Below are 19,880 nucleotides of genomic sequence, written 5' to 3'. Positions count from 1 at the left end.
CCGGCATGCACTGGTGAGGCAGCTCCAGCCCGGAGCGCAGGTTGGCGCGGCGAGCGCCGCGCTGCATGCCGGGAGCGGTAGTCTTTCCCGCCGCAGTGCCTCGCGGCAGCAGCTGGTCCGCGGTCCCGCCTGAAGCACCCGCGCCGCAGGGGCTTCGACCCGCCGCCCCGATTCCTCCGAGCGCCTCCCGTTGAAATATCAGATGAGCGAATCGGTTCGTGCGGGCCCGAGCCGTTGCCCCGTGGGAGAAGCCGGAACGGGTCTTGCCGCCGGGAGCCCTGGGAGCTGTAGTCCTGCCGGCGGGACGGGGCGGGATCGGTTCCCCTCGGCCGGCAGCCGAGTGCGCAGGCGCGGCGTGGCCGAGGGCCGGGGGGGGTGTGCGTAGGGCGGCCGCGGAGGGTGCTGAGGGGGGTCGCGGGACACCGCCATGCTGTTCTCTCGCTGCCCATCCTCCAGCCGAGGTAATGCACCGGCCTGCTCCGGGGGCAGCCGGCCGTCCGGGGAGACGGGGCTGCGGCGGCCGCCGCTCGGCGGGGCGGGGTGGGGCCGGCGCGAAACGAGAGCAAAGGTCGCGGCTGGGGCGCGCCCGGGTGTCCGGGCGGCGGGGGCGGGAGCGGGTCCTGCGGGCGGGGGCTGCGGAGCGGCGGTCGGTGCCAGCTTTGGCGCGGCCGTGGCCCCCGCCTGCCCCGGCGGCCTCTGCCCGCCCGAAGGTGCTCCTGAACCGGGGGGCAGAGCTGTGCCTGAGCGGTGGGCGAGGCTGAGCTGCGGGTTATTGGTGTGTTTTATCTGTAACGTGGTCCATAAAAAGTGTAATTTTGGGGGGAGCGATACCGGGTGTTACCTGTTTTAAAGGATAAAATAAAGGAATTGCATGCACGCCCTTACTGACGAAGTAATTGTAGAGACAACGTCCTGACAGCAGGTGTTGAAGAGCTGCGGATGAGTAAAGCTGCTTCTCGTAACCCTTCGTGCACACACGGCACTCCAAGTTACCAAGTCCGTAAGCCCGTGGTAGCACAAGCTCGGTTCCCTCGCCGGGAAGAATCTGCCTGCCCAGGGTTTGGACCCACCTTTGTAATTATCAGGCGTATTCTGAGTGGAATTTCACTTTGTTTGCGTGTGTGCGAAATGATTGATGTTTTTTAACCATACTGCGTGATTCATAGTACCATCAGTTCTGCTCAAATAAAAATATCTCAAGAATTAAGTTAAGGTGTCATGTTTTAATATATAATTGTCATTATGCTTATAAAATATGTTGCTTGTTCTCAGATCCTGCCGGGTTGCAGGTAAAGCATAATTAAGAGTCACGAGATGTTACAGTAGTAGTTTTTGTGTTAGGTTGGTGAAGTACAAATTTGCTGTTAAGAAACCGACATAGATACTGTCGTTACTACCTTGCGCGCAGAGACCAGTATTCTAACTGTGCAGAGTTATAACGAAAAATGTTTGTGCTGGCCTCACCGATCGCCGTTCTCAACATTTCAGTCATACAATGTTGGTGATTTTACTTAGGTAGTTTTGCAGAAATACTCTAAATACAATATTATCTTTCTTCACCTCTGAAATTAGAGAAGGGGAATCCTTAAAAGTAGGAAAAATATCTATCAAGATGCATTAGTTCACAGACCTTTGAATTGTAAATTCAATTGTAAATAAATGATATTTACTTTAGATGAACTGTCTGGTATCATTAGCCCAAACTGTGTGTCTTATCTTCTGACATCTAAACACATGTTAAGAACTTCCATGTCCTAGTTATACAGTTGTTTGGGCACTTTTAATGAAGTCTGAAATAAATCTTTTGAAGTTCAAAATGAAATAAGAACTTAGTGTGTGTTTCACCTGTGTACATGTCGTTATCGTATGTCAGCTGTCAGAAATGGCTGGCCAGTGTATTGAGTGGTGTTATGTGAAGAATGCTTAAAGGGGAAGCTCTTCACTTTTTTTTTTTCCTGATTATACAGTGCATTCCTAACTTGAAAACTTAAAAGTCTGTGTATATGATTCCTTATCTTCACATCATCTGGGAGCCTTTTGGGGGGAAAGCTGTCATATTTGTTGTGCCACTGTGTCTCTGAAAAGTCAAAACAATTTGGAAAATTACTGATTTGACAAATTTGTTTGTTTTTGCAGCACGTCAGTGCTTTCATGCTCTAAAGTTGATAAACAGGGACTGCCTTCCATCACTGCTTATCACAAGATGTGCCTCTACTGCCTCTGTGCCTCGCATAACTACACATTATACAATTCATCCTCGGGACAAAGACAAACGATGGGAAGGTAAGCAAAAAAATGCATTCTTGAAAAGCTTCTTTATTATTATTATTGCTCAGTTTTAAAGACACTGAAATGTGTTGCTGGTTTGTTTGTTGTTTTTTTCTTGTAGGAATTCTGTACTCTTAAATACAGTACTAATATTCCAAATGAATTTTTGTGGTTGCTATCTCACGATGAGTGTCTTTGGTACTATAAACTTTGGTACTATAAAATGGGATCAGATTAAACTTGATACTAGTTGTTTATAGAAAATATATAAGCAGCTTTTGTTTTAGTGACTATCACAATAAGATTTAATTGTCAGATTTGTATCTGTTTGATTTTTTTCAGTTGTTCATCCCATGAGAGTTTGTGAGAAAATAATATATACCTGTGGGTATTCCAGTCTCTACATTCAGCAATTTAAGGGGCTTCAATTCCAGAAAAGACACTGATTGATTAGTGTAAAATCAAGTCATGTTCTTTTTTCTTTTCTTTCTCCCTTACCTAGAGTTTCACTGACTGTCTTTAATACAGCTAGCCAACTGGGCTTTTAAGTTTAAAATTCTAAGATTATACTTATGGTGCATAGAGATTGAGTAAATGTGTTTGTGGTATATTTCCTTACAACTCAGAAAGAGCTAATTTTACATCAGGATTCTAACGTCCTTCTGCACCCTTCCAAGTACTGAAGTGGGGATTCTGTGGACTATTTAGCCTCCTTTTATGCAAAGTAATACTTCTGGGATACCCAGTACCCAGTATCACAGAACAAAATTTAGTGAGAGAGAGACTGGGAGAAATTGGAGTTTGGTTTATGTTACTATCTTTTTTTCTATTAAAGGGGTGAACATGGAAAGATTTGCAGAGGAAGCTGATGTTGTCATTGTTGGAGCAGGCCCTGCGGGTCTTTCTGCAGCTATTCGACTCAAACAGTTAGCTGCTGAGCACAGCAAGGAAATACGTGTTTGTCTGGTGGAAAAGGCTTCTCAGATTGGTGCACATACACTGTCTGGTGCTTGTATTGAGCCAAGGTCCTTGCAAGAGCTCTTCCCGGACTGGAAGGAGCGGGGGGTATGTATAAGCATATAAAGGCTGCAATTAATCACTAGCTTGTAATGAACTCCATACTCCATATCTGACTCATTCTGGTATGACATAGTACCTTGGTACTGTTGGTACTTAATACCATTTTAAAGGATGTTGATCTAAGAACAAAAAAATCCTACCTTCTTTTTAGTCTATTTTCTCTAGTTTGACAATGCCAAACTTTTATGTCTACGGATGTGCTGTGGCCTTTGCTTTTTTCTATAGTAGTCTTACTGCACATACGCAATGTGCCTGGTGCATCCTGGGGTGCGCTACACTTACTGCGTTTGAGCAGAATCCAGCTTCCATGCACAATGGGAGATCCTTAGCAATGCCAGACTTACTGCTTCTGTACAATAGTTCTTCATAGTCTCAGGAAATGATGCATAGTACACTGCTTTTTGTGCAGACATAGTGGTGTTACAGAGGCCTAAGATGCTTTTAGGAAGAAAAATAGGAAGAGTTGAGCTGCCATCTGTCAGAACAGCCACCTGACTTGCAGCTGGCTGCGCGATATCACCTGGGAGCTGCAAGAAGTGAACTGTCAACTAGTTGTTTTGTCTTACTGGGCTAAACATGCAAGTTGAGCTGCCTTCTTCAGAAAGGTCTGGAGTACTGATGTAGTACAAACTGTAGAAGTGATTTGTAAGGCCCTGTTCCATTTTTTTTAACCTCAGTAGTTGTGTTAATTCATGCCTGATGACTGCCTCATAAGGTGCTTTATCTTCTGTCGTATGATACTTTCCTACAGAAGTGCTTTATTAAACCTTTAATTAACTGCCAGTTTGACTGTTTGGGGTTTTTTTATTTGTTGTTGGTTTTGTTGGGTTGGCTAGAAAAACATAATTCTCAGTACTGTTTGTTTCTATTTTCTTTTTTTTATGTAGGCTCCACTTAAAACTCCTGTAACTGAGGACAAGTTTGGAATTCTAACAAAGAAATCTAGAATTCCAGTGCCAATTCTTCCAGGTAAAGTTTGATGAAGTGGTAGACAGTCATCTTAGAATCTTTTTCAGCTTTTCCATGAATTAAACAATTGATTTAATTTGATATAGTGCCACAAGCGTATGTAGAATGTAATGGCTTCTAGTAACAGGGTCTCTGTAGATGATGGCTATAATAACACATGATGTTGCTGTGAAGATAGTAGTTGTAGAAGAAGATATGACGTCTAATGTATACAACTTTTGCTCTTTTGCTTAGTGTTCTATGTGTGTGTGTCTTTTTTGCCTAGGACTTCCAATGGTTAATCATGGAAATTATATAGTACGTCTGGGCCACTTTGTGAGTTGGCTTGGCGAACAAGCAGAAGCTTTGGGTGTTGAGGTTTATCCAGGCTATGCAGCAGCTGAGGTAATAATGACATCAGTGTGTGTATGTAAAGTGGTTTTGCAACCCCTTCACTCGACTCCCAATTTATTTGCACATTCACAACATTCCTCTTACAAGAAGTGTATTGTGAAACCTGTGTTTCAGTGTCTTAAATTCCCTGGCACAGATACGGCAAAGCGTAAGTGGATCATAAAGCACGTAAATGAATACATAATCTTCAAGTTTGACTGTTAAAGATGTAGTGTTTAGAAGTTCTGCATTAGAACTTTATCTGAACAGACTAAAATGACAGATCATTAAAGTGTTTTTGTTTGTTTGTTTAAATATTTCCAAAGGTTCTTTTTCATGAAGATGGTAGCGTGAAAGGGATAGCAACTAATGATGTAGGCATTCAAAAGGATGGAGCACCTAAAGTAGTAGCTATCTTCCCATGACTAGGGGTCTAATTATGGGAATTGCGATATATCTGCTTCTGCTGCCATCAGTAGTCTTGCTGCAGCCTAAGAAAAAGTGCAAAATTCAGTACCTGCCTTCCTTCTCTGTATATAAAATGAATCGATTACCCGTCAAAAGTTCCGATCTCAGAATATTGTGAACTTCTGAGATTAGTAGAAAAAAGCCTTCACGGAAAGGAGGTTTGTTTCTGGGTGACTTGAGTGCAATATTATAAGGGTGCTTTGGCATAGGTGAAATCAGGAAACAAAGGAAAGGATTCCAGGAACTCCTAGAAAATAGAGGTGAAAGTGAAATGGAAAGCTGTTGTCCAGCTGGTAACTGGCAACATGTGAGTGTGTTTCTGGCTGATTTGTTTTCTTTGATATTTACAACTGCAGTCACCTTTGTCGACAATCTGTCTGCCTTGCTGGGGCAAGGTACACACTGAATTTTTATACCTTTTTGCTGGTTGGTCACATTTCTGTATCCAGAAGGTGATTCCCTGCCCTAAGTGTCAGGCTTCGGCTGATTCTTAGTGGAATCCAGAACCCGCGATAAGCATATCGTTTCCTTGTGCAATGTGTAGGGAGAATTTGGCACCTTGGAATAACTGAGAACAACGTTCATTCAGAATTATCTGACTACAGAAATTCTGGGTGCAAGTTTTTTTCGGTAAGATTTACTTTCATTTATAGTTACATAGAGTTTCAAAGAGGTATTTACTTTCACATAAGTGTGGGCTGTTTTTCCATTTAAGGCAGGGGATGAGAAGAAGAGACTCATTCTTGTTTTAAGAGAATATAGCCAGTGGAGGATGAAGGGAAAAGTGATATATTTTCCCAGTATAATGTTGTCTGTGCCCTGTAGGGGACAGGCAGGCTCTTTTTTTCAGGTATGCGTTTTCTCCAGTAGGAGGCATGAGTAATGCATACAACTTGCTGCAGTAATAAAGATTAATTTGGGATTGGGTTCAGTTTTGTTTTAAATTGGGAAAGAACTATGATTTTATTACTATTTTTTAAAGCATCCTCAAAACCTAGATTTGTTTTTTTCCCATTTATTCTGGAAGAGTGTGTCTATTAACTTCATTAATGTATGTAATTAGTGTGCCGTTACTGCAAACTTTTTTGCGTATTCCAGTGTTTTAGCTGTCAGGTAGGTCAGCTGATAATACCACCAGTGTCTAAAGGTTCACATAAATAAACGTAGTTTGTGTAACCTTCAAGACAAGAATATCTTCAATGTGTTTATACAGAGCCCTATCAAATACACTGTGGTTAATGAATAGTTTCATCTTGCAGACAGCACCAATCAAACAAAAATGCCAATCGAAAATATACACAGTAAAAGGTTGCACCTTGATTATTGTGTAGGTGCTGGAGAAGGATGTTAACTGTGAAGTACAACTTTCTCACATTACTGAAATGTTTCAAGTTCATGAATTTCTGATATTTACAATATGGAGTTGTAGTTAATGGATTTATTTTATATAAACCTCCTTCAAATTGGACAGTATTCATTTTTAATCTTTAGACCAAGTAGTAAGTCCCTGTAGTTCTCTTAGTATTTTGTCAGATTAGTTCATTTTCAGGTTGACTATCAGAAATTCAACGAATACACAAAACATTTCGCAAAGTCTTGTCTCTCCTGTTTAAAGTTAATTCCCAGCTAGAGCGAATGTTTTTGTTTGCTAGCCTTTTTTAGAGGTTTCCAACCAGTAAGTTAGAAGCAGATTGTACCTGAGACACAATTCAAAACCAAAGCAATAAGCTTCCTCTGGACCTATGCTGGCTTACCTTGAGATGGTTTTATTTGGTACTGCTGGATATCTTCATCTAAAACTGTTTTAATGATCTTTTTCAACATTAAATTTTCCAATGTAAGGGTACACGATTCTAAATATACATAATCTTGCAGAGAAATTTCTGACACAAATCAAGCTTTTTTTTCGTTTTAAAAAGTTCGAGGGTTTTTTCTCTGCAAGATTATGTATATTTAGAATCTTGTACCCTTACATTGCAAATATAATCTAGTAACATTCTTGTCTAATTTGCTTACATATGCAGATGACATGCTCATACATGAGTATGCTGGTTCCCCTTATCTAATTGTTGGAATTTTTATGAGAATTTTTTTTATTATGATATTTAATGGTAGTTTAATTTTACTGTATGCTTTAACACGTAAGATTGGTGCAATATTATAGTAACTTTATTCTGAAGTAGTGGGTTCTTTTGAAGGCGGGGGTGATACAAGTTTTTCTGATCTGGTGTTTCCGTGTAGCCTCTGTCGTGTCGGGGAGAGACAATGTTTTGTTGTAATGTGACTTCACGAGCAAAAATCAAAGCATGAAGTTATAGGTTAAAGATTATTTCTTCTGCCAGGGTTCCTTTGCACCAAGGGAATGAGCGGATGTGATATAACTATCCTCCGGTCTGGACTCTTTTTCAGTAACGGATGGTGATTCACTGTAGTGCTGCTCTACCAGAATCCTCTTAGAAGATTTGCCAAGGGTGCATCATGGTTAGATGGAAAAGACAACTGGACTCGAGCCATAGCTTGCAATGGTTTATAAGTTCTAGGCAGTGCCACAAAGTAGTGTAAAATCACTTTATTGTCCTCCATTTTCTTGCTGTGAGTTTGTTGTGGCACAGACCTAACTGCTAATGAAATGCTCTACTTTTGCAGGCTACCTTTGAAAGAGGCTTAGAACTCCATGCTAAAGTCACAGTCTTCGCTGAAGGTTGTCATGGACATCTAGCTAAACAGCTGTACAAAAAATACAATCTAAGAGAAAAATGTCAGCCTCAGAGCTATGGCATTGGACTGAAAGAGGTATCACCTGCATAATTTTAACAATTAAGGAAAATACTGTGAAGCTATAAGGTAGTTTCTATTTGCTTTCACACTAATTTGTGTAAGACATTGGAATGATAGATTTTGAATTACACTTTCAGACTTCAGAATCTTTGCTATTCTGAAGCTAATCAGAGAAGATGCTCTCTGAATGTCATGACTATTACATTTCAGCTGCTTCTTATGTCTGTGTTATAACTAGAGGTACCTGTGAATCCACTCTGTTAATGTCTTAATTTGATTTAAAATTACGTTCATTTGTGAAATCTGTTTTCAGTATGTTTACTAAATGAGAGAGATTCATGCTGCCTCATTTTAGGGATTTTTTTAGTACCTGTGGAGGAGAGGAAAGGCTTTCTGTGGGGTTTATGTATATTTATGTGTGAGAGAGGGGGAGAGAGAGAGAGAAGGGCTGTTCTAGATGATGAGTCATGGTCTGTGAAACACCTGGATGAGCTTTTTTTTCCCCCCCAAAATTCTTTCACTGGGCTTATAAAATTGGGATAGGAATCAAGTTTCCTTTTTAAAATACTTTATACTGAGAAAATATCACTCATGAAAAAGAGCTGTATTATTTAGAATATGTTCGGAGTTTGACCGTAATGTGTTCTTTGTTACTTCAAGCATATGCTTCCAGCTACAAAATATTTGTTAAATAATTAGTTTATACTTCTGTAGAGAATAACCACTTTGTAAATGTTCCTATGTATGAAATAGTCTTAGTTGAAATTTCTAATACCTAAGTTGTTGTTAAAGCAGGGTTTTGCTGTAGAGTTCCTTTGCTTCCAGATGAGACTGTGTCTGGTTTATCAAATAGTATGGTCCAATAGGAATGGATCTGTAAAATGAAATAGTTGGTGAAGATGAGCTGATATCCATGCCACATACGTTTCAGCTTTATTTTTACTTCAGACTAGCTCTGATCTAGTCCCATGGACTGAGTGCCCTTTCGTGACTGGAATGCTTTAGGCCGTTTTCTGGAGCCTGTCTGGCAGTTTAACATGAAAGGAATCCAGTTCATGCCTTCATGGCTGCTGTGCGATGTGAACCCAAGCACAGTAAGTGGGATGAATCAGGAGTCCTGCTCAAAAGCGTGCTGCTTAATCTAAACTGAAATGCTACTGTAGGTGTACCCTCCATGCTTAGGTAATGGTGCTCCACTGCACTTCTGCCATTAGACTGCACCTGGCACACAACTCCATGGCGAACAGATGTTTTGTGAAATGGGCAGAAGATTGACTGACTAGGAAACATGAAGATGCTTCTGTGAGTTCACCATGGGTCACATGGGCATGTCAGATGTGTAGGAGAGAGCAGAGAGAGGACAACCTGTTTGACAGCAAATACTTAGATCAACTCAGGCATATTGTTAAGCCTGACCTTGAAAAACTTAGGAGGAAATAGCCATGATTCGTATGAAAAAATAATATTTTTAAAGAAAAAAAGTCAATGTAAGCATTGCATTCTTTAGCAGAAGTACCTATTGATGTCACCAATATAAAGGATCTTGTGGTTGAATGAAAATTTTGGGTTTAGTGCTGGAGACTCAGTCACGTTTTCTGATGCACAACATTTCAAGAAAGAAAAGCATCAGGAAATTCTTGAATGGTAATCCAAAAAAAGTATACTTACTGCCTGGTGTTTTGCTGTATGAATTTATGTACTGGTCATAGCAGTAAAATAATTTTCTTCTATATTTAATTGTGTGTTTCTCTTTTTTATTATATTATTGAAAGACCGTTTCTTTGCAATATAAAGTCATTTTTTGGTCATCTTCATTTCAGTTATGGACTATTGATGAAAAGAAATGGAAACCTGGAAGAGTAGAACATACTGTAGGCTGGCCTTTGGACAGACATACATATGGAGGATCCTTTCTTTATCACTTAAATGAGGATGAACCTTTAGTTGCTCTTGGATTTGTGGTAAGTGAAGCTGTGTTTTTTTCATGCTTGTTTGTTGTTCTTTGGTTTTCATTTTTATGCGATTTCTTTGGTTTAATGTGAAAACGAAGCACAAGAATAGCAACAGACCAAATGTAGTACTTCCTCAATCTTAAGAGCGCTTATTCCTGTATTAGGGAAGGTTAATTTGTCATATTAATCTGTCTTTAATTCAGTGTCTTTTATTAAGAACAAAATGGAAGACTTAAAAATACACTTTTTTGTAAACCAGACAAATTTCGGTAAAGCCCAAACCAGATGATTAATCAAAACTGTGCTCACAAATTTTTTGCAAGTTAAGAAATGGCTAAATCATGTACAATTCGTACCGTTCCGTTTCCTCATTCATGTGTCAGTCTTGGGTGCACGTGCACTTCATGAGAGAAGCATGTGAAGTGGAAGCACTCTGCTTCCAGTTCCACAAGCAGCATCCCTTCCATTTCTGAGATCTGCAGTTTGTTCTTACCTGTCTTCACCCCCATTGCCCTCTTCAGCAACTGTCTTTCTGAATTGGACAGGCAGCTTCTTCCCCCTTATTGCCTCTTTATCAGAAGCTCTGAGGTCACTAGAGAGCCTGTGTCCTTCTGCCGGCCAGCAATGCAAGGAGCGATGGTGGGAGATGTTTCCCTAGCACCTGCGGTCCTAAATGCAGCCTGCGCTGTTTATTCTGTGCATGTGCTTTACGCACAGATGCTCTAAGAGTCAGGGACGCAATCTGGACTTCTAGCAGCTTGGGACTGAGGTGGCCCTTTGGTCTCCTAGATTTCAGAAGGGTTCCAGAGCGTGTGTGGGAGGGGTGAAAACTGCATTTTTGTCTAACTGTTTTCTAAGAAACATTGATAAAACTTGTTAGCTTTTCTCAGACATGCATACTTGTCCTGTGCAGATTTCCAATACTGGAATTAATAAGTATGGACAGTAGACATTCAAATCCTGTTTATTTTTAGAAGGGTAGAGAGTTTCAATCCTTACAGAGAATGATAATCAGTAATGCTCATATTATCTCCAGTTCAGATAGGAGAAAATCAACTTTTGTGTGAACATACAAGTCTTTGAACTTTACACGTATGTCAGTCTGAGCTGATTCTTATAGTAGGATTATCTTGCACTTATTTTGAAATTTGTTGATTAGCTTTATCTACCAAGGAAAGTAGATGCAAGCAGCTAAAAACAGTGAGCTACCAGAGAAATCAAGGCACTGGTTGTTGCCGTCTCATCATGTGTTTTGTTATGTGTCTCAAATAAAGCTTAAAGAAGCCAGAAATAATCCCTTTCTCAAAAGAGAAAGTTCAGCAATATAAGTCCTTTTAAGTGTATGTTAAAGATAGGAAATGCAGAGTATATCTTTGGGCAAATTCTCGAATGCATAAGGTGGGAGTCCTGGGCGTCCAGCCAATTGGCAAAGGCTTTCCCCTCCATTTTCTGCTTTCATCGTTGCTCCCCCGTGCATTATTACAATGGCTCACCTAATTGGAAATGGTAATTGACTCAGCTAAACAATGTGAAGAACCGTTTTAAATATGTGAGCACAAGGACATAACTATCTACATATAATTGTTTACCTCTCCTTCCAGCTTTTCTAGGGCAAAGAGATTTTGAAACACAAATTTAAAACAAGTTTTGTCGCTTAACCTGCCTGTTAAACCATGGCTAATTTAATTTCACTATTTTATTTCAAAGACAGGTGGAAGTTGGTTACAAAGCAATTAAATGTTTTCCATCCTTCAGGTCTCAGGTAGGACTGAGAACAGTCTTATAGCAGCAATTCTCAGATTTGCTTCTACTATACTGTTAATAAAAAATATTTTTGGCAGTAGTTTCTTTAAGTAGAAAGATCTTGAAGTTGGTTTAGTATAAAATAGATTTACAGGGTTGATGTGCTAATACGTGATTGTTTTGTTTTCAAACTGTTGTTGAAATTTCATGCTTTATTTTCATTAATGTTAAATCTTTTTTTTTCCTTTTTGTTTTTTAAGGTTGGTTTAGATTATCAAAACCCCTATTTGAATCCATTTAGGGAGTTTCAGAGGTGGAAGCACCATCCTAGTGTACAGCCTACTTTGGAGGGTGGAACAAGGATTGCCTACGGTGCCAGAGCACTGAATGAAGGTGGTTTCCAGGTAACTTTTTCATGAAGTTTTTTACTTTGAGTTCTCTACAGCCATATTTTTAGTGCTGTAGATTTGGTTTGCATCCTTTTAGGAAATAACTGAACTGTAACAAAGATGAATAAGGCCAAAAATTTTGCTAAACAGAAAAGCCTTGTTATCTTGCTGGATAGTGGGTACTGAGACTTGCTAGACTTAGGCTCTGTCATACTAAAAATCTTCTGACATAGTTACTTTACTTTCTAAATGAAACACCAAGTGCAGTTTATATTGCAATCAAATGTGTTCAGCATCAAAGAAGCTACAGATAATTCTCTGCTGTGCCTAGAACCCTGGGGAAGAAAGGGTAGCACCACTCATCTGTTGTTTTCATGGGGTTGGGGATGTCGTATTTTCCAAATTACTTGTTTATCCTAGTAGACAGAACTTCTTTCCAATGCTTGGCCCTTACGTCAGTGATGGTGCTGAAATTGTTATGTAGCTTGGCAGATAAAAGTCTTCACTTCCTCAAGTGTGGATGCCTTCAGTATCTTTGATGCACAACTTTGAATTTCTGCTTTCTTGGGAGGTGGAGTACCTTGTTTATTTTGTTCCATTAAGGAGTCTAAAAGGTGAAATTTTAAAAATGTGTTCATCAGGACTTAAGGTCATTCCGAAAGGGCTGGAACAACTTGCAGGAGAAATAGTCTAGAGTTTATATTTAACAGCTAAAGTCCTTTCAAACTGTTAGCTTCTTATGTGGGAATCTTGAAACAAGATCTTTAATCAACCTGCAGGTTGATTACTTGGTCCACTTGGAAGTGGAAATACGTCATAGCACGTGTCATATGTTGTAACACAGCTGTGTTACCAGCTTGTTTCAGAAACCCTTGTCGGTTCGCTGTCAACACAGGTAAGACACAAAATACCAAGATATTTTAATCTACAGTTGTATCCAAGAGGGGCTTCTCTTTCCACCCCTCGCACCGGTTTCTCTAGTGCAGATAGTCATTACCGAATTTCTGGCTTTGATGAAGTAGCCAGATTGTGACTTCAGTTGCATACTCTTTATACTGCTCGAAACATATGGCTGAAAGAACATCGTATTTTTGAAGTTACTTACAGACATTGGTTGTGCTAAGTCACACACAGTAGACTACAGCTCTTGCACATCTCTGCCGCATCTTTGGACTTCTTTGCTGGACTTAGAACAACATGGCACTTAGTTTGTGCTGTTTCTAATATAAAAGCATGTTTTGTTGGGTTTTTTTTGATTTCCTGTAGGTAGAATTGTCTAGTTAATCATGAAGTCACACTTTTAAACGGCTTTTTTTTTTTAAATATGTGCTTTCAGTAAAAAAAAAGCTTTATTGATGAGTCACTTAGGAAGATTTTTAAGATTAGCTCTTCTTTTGCATGTGTTGCATGGATTAATAACTGTAGCAGTCTGACTCATTTGCATCACTGGAGTCCAGGAATATTTCTTATGTAAGTTGTTCTGTAGCTCCAGTTTCATTTTGGTGACAGTATTGCCTCAAATAGGCGTGTAAAATTACCATCAATCTAAGCTTTTGTCTCTGTTACAGATACCCTTATGACTATGGTTTTTAGTCTTTAACATGTAGTGACGCTGAGTTGGTGAGAGAGAGACAGAGCGCACTCTTGGACATTTCCCTGATTCTGTAGCTTTTGGGATACGTGGAAGGAGAGGACAGAGTTTAATAGACTACATCTACATAGCTGTTATTTCTTCTGTTTATTAGAATTTTAATATCAAGCACTTAATTTTAAGAAATTCCCATGCAACCTCTGTTTTGTATCCATTTTGTCAAAAACTTTGGAAAGGTTTAAGGGTTTTGTGGAAAAAATAAGAAGTGTTGCTGATGTTGAGTGATTTACATTATTAATTATCAGAGGAAAAAAAACCTTCATCTTAATGACCCATGCAGGTGTCAAACATTAGACTCACTTAACAGGTTTTCAACTCTGAGCTGAGCTAAGGGGAGGAGAATATGGCGTTCTGTCTGCTGGTGGGGAAAACTCTGCAGGGAGTGGGCATATCCCTTTCTTCCCTCCTCCAAACCAGCCTTGTTTCGTCTTTTTGCTGCCAAGAAGGGTGGTGGCTTCTCCCAGGTGCTCAAGGTTGGAAGGGGCAGGACGGGCTTGTGCCATGCTGGCACAATGTGTTCCTTCAACTGACTGTGAAAACAGGCACCAAATGCCCTAGTACTAATAATGATAGTTACTAACAAAGCTGCAGTGCGTGTAACCTTTTGTGTTATGTGACTAATGTCATTTGTACTTTGACAGTATGTTGGTCACTATGTACCTATTAAGTGAAACAGTTGTTGCAGAAGAAAAATACTTGATCACCATCTTTTTATGTAATTCAAAGAGTCAATCTAGAAATCTTTCTATGCCTGTTATCAGTGCTGCATCATTGCATCCTAATAGATACGACAGAGTAACTATTTTCAGCCAAGGGTCTTGTGGAAAGAGAGGGCATGCTACACACTTAATTCCTTTGAAATACTGTTATGTAGCTGAACTTGTGACTTCTATTCACAGAAAAGTCTGTTAAAAGTTGTAGTTGTGTTTCAGCCTAAATTACCTTTCCTACAAACCAAATGACTGTCTGTGATTAAACAAATTGCCCAAAACACAGGGAAAATGCTATGTAGTACAACCTTTTTTATTAACTACTATATGAATATTCAAAAGTAGCCAGCCCTGGGGGAATAGTAAACAGATAACAATTGAATAAGCAGAAGAAACAAACCGTTTGTTTCAGATTGTCTTGTATTCCAAGGGATAAGGGGTTTTTTTTTGTATTTTTCATGAAATAAAACTACTTGTTTGGGGTCAAATTATTTAGGCTATTGAAAAATTAATTCTTTCAGGCAACTTTAATCAAAGCAGGATGCTAGATGCACAAGCGCTGCTCAGTACTAAAGGCTTTCAGCAGAAGGCTATGTTCATAAATTACCTTCAGCAATTTCAGACCTAGGATTTGATCACAGCTTTCTGCTCAAAGTGCTGCAGTCAATTTTGAAGCTGTTCCCTGTCTTAAATCTTAATCTCGTTGGATAAGGATGAGAATAACTATCTTGATAGTTGAGGTATTCCTCACTATACTATAACTATACTAGTTATTTCTTAGCGATTATTAGTTAATATAGGCATATAAGATGTTCCTATAGTAGACCTGATGTTTACAAATATCTGGCTGTCCTGGGCTTATGAGTTGGCTGCACTCAATGATATTATGCTTCTTACAGAACGGGAGTAAGGCAATGATTTTGCACCAAAAATATTTTTGTTGGCTGCTGAGCAACTTCTAAAATAAGTGGGGCCTGCGGGGGGATGAGGAGGACACCATGCGGTTTCATAGAAAAGATTTGTGGAAAAAAGCACTAAGTAATAAACTGTTAGATGACATGCATACAATTGAAAGAGGGAAACAGTATTGGTGGGTGATATTACCACAGTCTTGTTGCAGGTAAAGCAGCTGGAGAGAAGATAAAAAGAAAATGTTGTCCTGACATTATTTTATACTCAGCCCTAGTACAATGTCTGTGTTCTTATTTGTTTACTATGCCGAAATTCCTTGATTAAGTAGAGTAACTATGGTGTATTTTTAGATGGCACACATGCAACTCTAAAAATGTAAAGGATACTCAAGCCTTATGCCATTTTGCTTCCAGAATATTATTTTCACTTAGGAAAAAAAAAAACAAACTACAAAAATAAACAAACAAACCACCTTTCTGTTTCCTCTTCAGTCAATACCCAAACTCACCTTCCCAGGTGGATTATTAATTGGTTGCAGTCCTGGACTCATGAATGTTCCCAAGATCAAAGGGACACATACCGCAATGAAAAGCGGCATGTTGGCTTCAGAAGCCATCTTCAGCCAATTAATCAATGAAAATCTCCAATCAAAGACAATAGGTAAGATCGCTGTACTTTGATTTGTAACCACCTTGTGTTCAACTGGAATCACCGACAGCTTAGCGGGAACTGAATGTGGCTGAAGGAATTAGTTGGGAATGCAAGTAAGTCATTAAATCAGTGTGGTGGTTTAAAACATACCTGTTGTTTATTTACTACTTATACTGTTAAATGATTTAAGAAAGAAAGAAATAATAAAGTTTTGCTTAGTTATTCTTAAGTGTTGATCCTACTGCTAGAAGAAAAATATGCCTCTAATGAGCATCTGAAAAGTAAACTTACACTTCCTGTGTAAGTAAACAAGACTAGCGTATATATTTTGTTCCTAGAAACATGTTAAAAATGCTTTGTGATTCAAAAGTGTTACTGAAAGACTGCAGAATCAGAGAGAAAAAAATTAACAGATTAAGTGTAAGCAAAACAGGGTGAGATTTTTCCAGTTTGCTTTTCACTGTTTTGTTAATTGCTAGGATGCCTTTTTCCTTCAGTCCTCTTTTTCTGTCTTTAATTTTATAGTCTTCCCACTTTGAGACTACGTGTATTTCCTGTTACATGTAATTCAAGCACATCAAAGTAATCACCTGATCCTGACTGCATTGTAGCAATTTATTTAAGCCTTGGTCGTTCCCTTAAATTTGTCCATGAAGACTGTACAGAGAGAGAGAGCTCACTTAGAGTTTCAGTCGTTCTGGAGGTGGACACTGTAGCCAGGTGCCACACAATTATTCTTTTACAAATCTCTTCTCCATGGTGGTGGTTCAGTCCTAGTGAGCTCTTGTTTAGCTGAGACATGAGTACACGTTGCCACAGAGGGTGTGCTGAACAGTTAAAACTTCAACTAGTGTAACAAGGTAAAACGCTTAAAACCCATTTGAAACAATAAACATTCTTACCAGGTAGTGTGCCACTCTTGTTTGATTATGGACACGTTTCATAAGCTGTTTACAGCTTTGTCACAGCAGTAGAATATTACAGCCCACTTCCTTCTCTGTGCATAGATAACAAGCTTTTGTCAGAGCTGTATAGGAGACAGAAAATACGGACTGAAGCATGGTTTCCTGTATAGACAAGGCTTAGAACATCTTTTCCTAAACAGTAGCAATGGAGAATGGCGAAGGGGAAGCTCTCAGAAAATTTTCCTTTGAAGAAACTTTTTTTTTTTCCTGAGAGAATTACTTGTCTCTAACTACACTGCAGTAGATGTATTGTGTCAAGTGTGCTGTGTCTATTATTTGTAAAGAATATAATCAAAGAGTTTAAATCAAAAGTTTGTCGTCAAATATTTCTCATTAACTTGCTGATTACAAAGGGAGAGACGATGTTGTTTAGTGCTGGCATCATCCGTTGGGCCACAGTCATAGCTACTGAAATCGGAATGTTTGTGGTTGAGTAACTTGTAAAGAAAAAGCTTTTCAACTTGACAACCTTAAATTCCAAACATGGCTGAATCAAAGGTAAACTCTCCTGGTCAATTCTTAGATTCCATGAGCGAGTAGCAGTTTTCCCATGGAGGTGCCAATATGGCCACCTGGCCAGTTGTCGGTGTATTTTGCTGAGGCTTGAGGCAATTTAATGCTTCTTGTGGATCATTTAATAGAGGCTACAAGGGAGCAGTAGATGCCTGCTAACTGCCAGCAAAACGGGCCTCTTCAAGGGGCTGAAAGATGTTGTCTAGTATATTCTTAGCTTATTATTCTGAAATTCTCATTTTGCTGCCTTCATGGCTAACAATTGCCTTTATTCAGCAATTATTTTTTATTTCAAGGATAGTCTTTATGTACTGTAGGTACCTAACAAGTAATGTACTGCCTTAGGACTTGATGTGCAAGAATATGAAGAGAACCTCAAAAAGTCCTGGGTCTGGAAAGAGCTGTATGCGGTTAGAAACATCCGACCATCCTGCCATACCGTACTTGGTGTGTATGGAGGAATGATTTACACAGGTATATTTTATTGGATACTGAGAGGAATGGAACCATGGACATTAAAACACCCAGGTAATTTCATTATCTGCTGAAAGAAGATACTAAATGTGTATGTCAGTCATTTATGGTCTTAGTTGAAGCTGGAGCACATCTGGTCAAGTGGTGAGGCCTTAAAGTGTAGAAAAGAAATCCATGATAAGGCAATGAAGCAGACTGTGTCATCTAGCATAGAATGTAAATGAAAATTAAAACACTGTTCTACTTAGCATAGCGTTTTGTCTCATGAAAAAGGCAACGTTTTATGAAATATTGCATTCTGATCACAAGGGAAGTTAGAATAGCTTAATTAAATTGTTCTTGAGTAACTGCAAATTACAGTAATTCTGCACTGAAACTTATTTATTAAAAATATATTTAGGACCAGATTTTGCTCAGCTCAAGCCAGCCAAGGAGTGCACACCTATTGAATACCCAAAGCCTGATGGAAAAATCAGTTTTGATCTCCTGTCGTCCGTGGCTCTAAGCGGTACGAACCATGAACACGACCAGCCTGCTCATCTAACTCTCAAAGATGACAGCATCCCTGTGAGCAGGAATCTGGCTGTCTTCGATGGACCGGAACAAAGGTTTTGTCCAGCAGGTAGGTAGTAAAAATGTGTATCTGAGCTGTCTTTGCAAGATGAAAGACTGAAGTACTTCAGGGGGAGTCCACCCGCCCTACTACTTTGAGCATTCTCTCCCAGTCCACCTAGAAGAGAGTTCAAGTGCAGGTCTTAAAATATATTACGAGTACTTTTATGACAAAATAATTAGTAAACATGGAAGAAGGCACTTGAATCATACTAGTAATATACTTCCCTCATTACGCTTGCTGGTGAGTAGTAGAGCATACGTGCAGGGGGAGACTGCTCAGTGAAGTAATAGCTCTCTCTTGCTCTTCACAGGAGTTTATGAATATATTCCTCTGGAAACAGGAGAAGGATCAAGACTGCAGATAAATGCTCAGAACTGTGTCCACTGCAAAACATGTGATATTAAAGACCCAAGTCAGAACATTAACTGGGTAGTGCCTGAAGGTGGAGGAGGACCAGCTTATAATGGGATGTAAACTGATGGGAAATCTATTCAGTGACTTCTGATCACCAACAAATAAGTTGGAATATTTTATGCTGCAGTGTAATTAAAGTACAGCCCTGACTTGAATGTTAAAGAATTAGAGACTGATGTGCCATTCTGAATTTTGGGTATGACTCTTGCATTAAAATGGAAATTTGGTGCCTTCTGGTTAAACCCCAGCCTTATTTAAATAGGACTTCTTTACAGGAGTTGTGTGGCAGGCAGACGGAAGCTCTTCTCAGGAGTGACAAAGGAACTTTGGACTTGGATTTATTGCTGAAGTTCAGTGATAACAGGAGCCATATCCAGAATCATGGGTATGGTGGAAGAATTTAGTACCTAACCTTAAAAAAAACCCCTATGTTCTGTCTTTATCTGGAGTGATTTACTGCATGTAATCCTACCTTGCAGTACAGAAAACACATCAGTGTAGAAAATTGTCAGTGCTTTTAAGTGTTACACATCTTACATCAAATTTACAGTTGGTTTTTTTTTTTTTCTGATGACAATAGGGAGCCCATCTGCAATACAACCTGTGAAGTGGTTTACAAAAATAAGTGTAATACTCGCACCTTCATTGTATGTCTATCAGCATGTTTATTTCTTACAAAAAATCAGGCCTGCTCTAATAAAAACTCTTAACAGAAACTGCCTAAATTGTCTTGGTGTTAAACCAAGCTTCTTAGGAAGCACTAATTACTAAGCTGCAAGAACACAACCACTACTGATTTACACATCAGAAACACACCTGAGTCGCAAAATACAAGTTATTACAGCTTAAAAAAAAGAAGACCACTTCACCTTTGAACAGTTTGTCTTTATTAGACTTTTGAGTTGTAAACACTGAAAACCGCAGTACAGGGCAAATGAAAGAAGCAGCTCCATTT

General features: G+C 39.4%; 1 protein-coding gene across 1 annotated transcript; it reads left to right on the top strand.

Moving 5' to 3' along the window:
• Positions 1-396: 396 nt before the first annotated feature.
• ETFDH (electron transfer flavoprotein dehydrogenase) lies at positions 397-19,866 on the top strand. The gene is made up of 13 exons (XM_086612588.1): positions 397-461; positions 2,137-2,283; positions 3,104-3,333; positions 4,236-4,317; positions 4,583-4,701; positions 5,016-5,093; positions 7,804-7,950; positions 9,756-9,896; positions 11,891-12,034; positions 15,784-15,952; positions 17,767-17,949; positions 18,296-18,517; positions 18,822-19,866. The coding sequence occupies exons 1-13, from the start codon at positions 428-430 to the stop codon at positions 18,983-18,985; spliced, it is 1,860 nt and encodes a 619-aa protein (XP_086468714.1). The 5' UTR covers positions 397-427; the 3' UTR covers positions 18,986-19,866.
• The last annotated feature ends 14 nt before the right edge of the window (positions 19,867-19,880 follow it).

The sequence above is a fragment of the Tauraco erythrolophus genome, chromosome 5, assembly GCF_009769465.1.
Source record: "Tauraco erythrolophus isolate bTauEry1 chromosome 5, bTauEry1.pri, whole genome shotgun sequence".
NCBI lineage: Eukaryota > Metazoa > Chordata > Aves > Musophagiformes > Musophagidae > Tauraco > Tauraco erythrolophus.
Note: the sequence above shows the minus strand (reverse complement) of the source record. Positions and strands in the feature narration are given on the sequence as shown.

What these genes read in the sequence shown, in the direction of transcription:
- ETFDH (XM_086612588.1), top strand. Translation starts at nt 428, where the DNA reads ATGCTGTTCTCTCGCTGCCCATCCTCCAGCCGAG. An exon ending in TCCAGTGCCAATTCTTCCAG is followed by an intron (nt 4,318 to 4,582) that starts GTAAAGTTTGAT and finishes TTTTTTGCCTAG; the next exon opens with GACTTCCAATGGTTAATCAT. An exon ending in TCTCCAATCAAAGACAATAG is followed by an intron (nt 15,953 to 17,766) that starts GTAAGATCGCTG and finishes GTACTGCCTTAG; the next exon opens with GACTTGATGTGCAAGAATAT.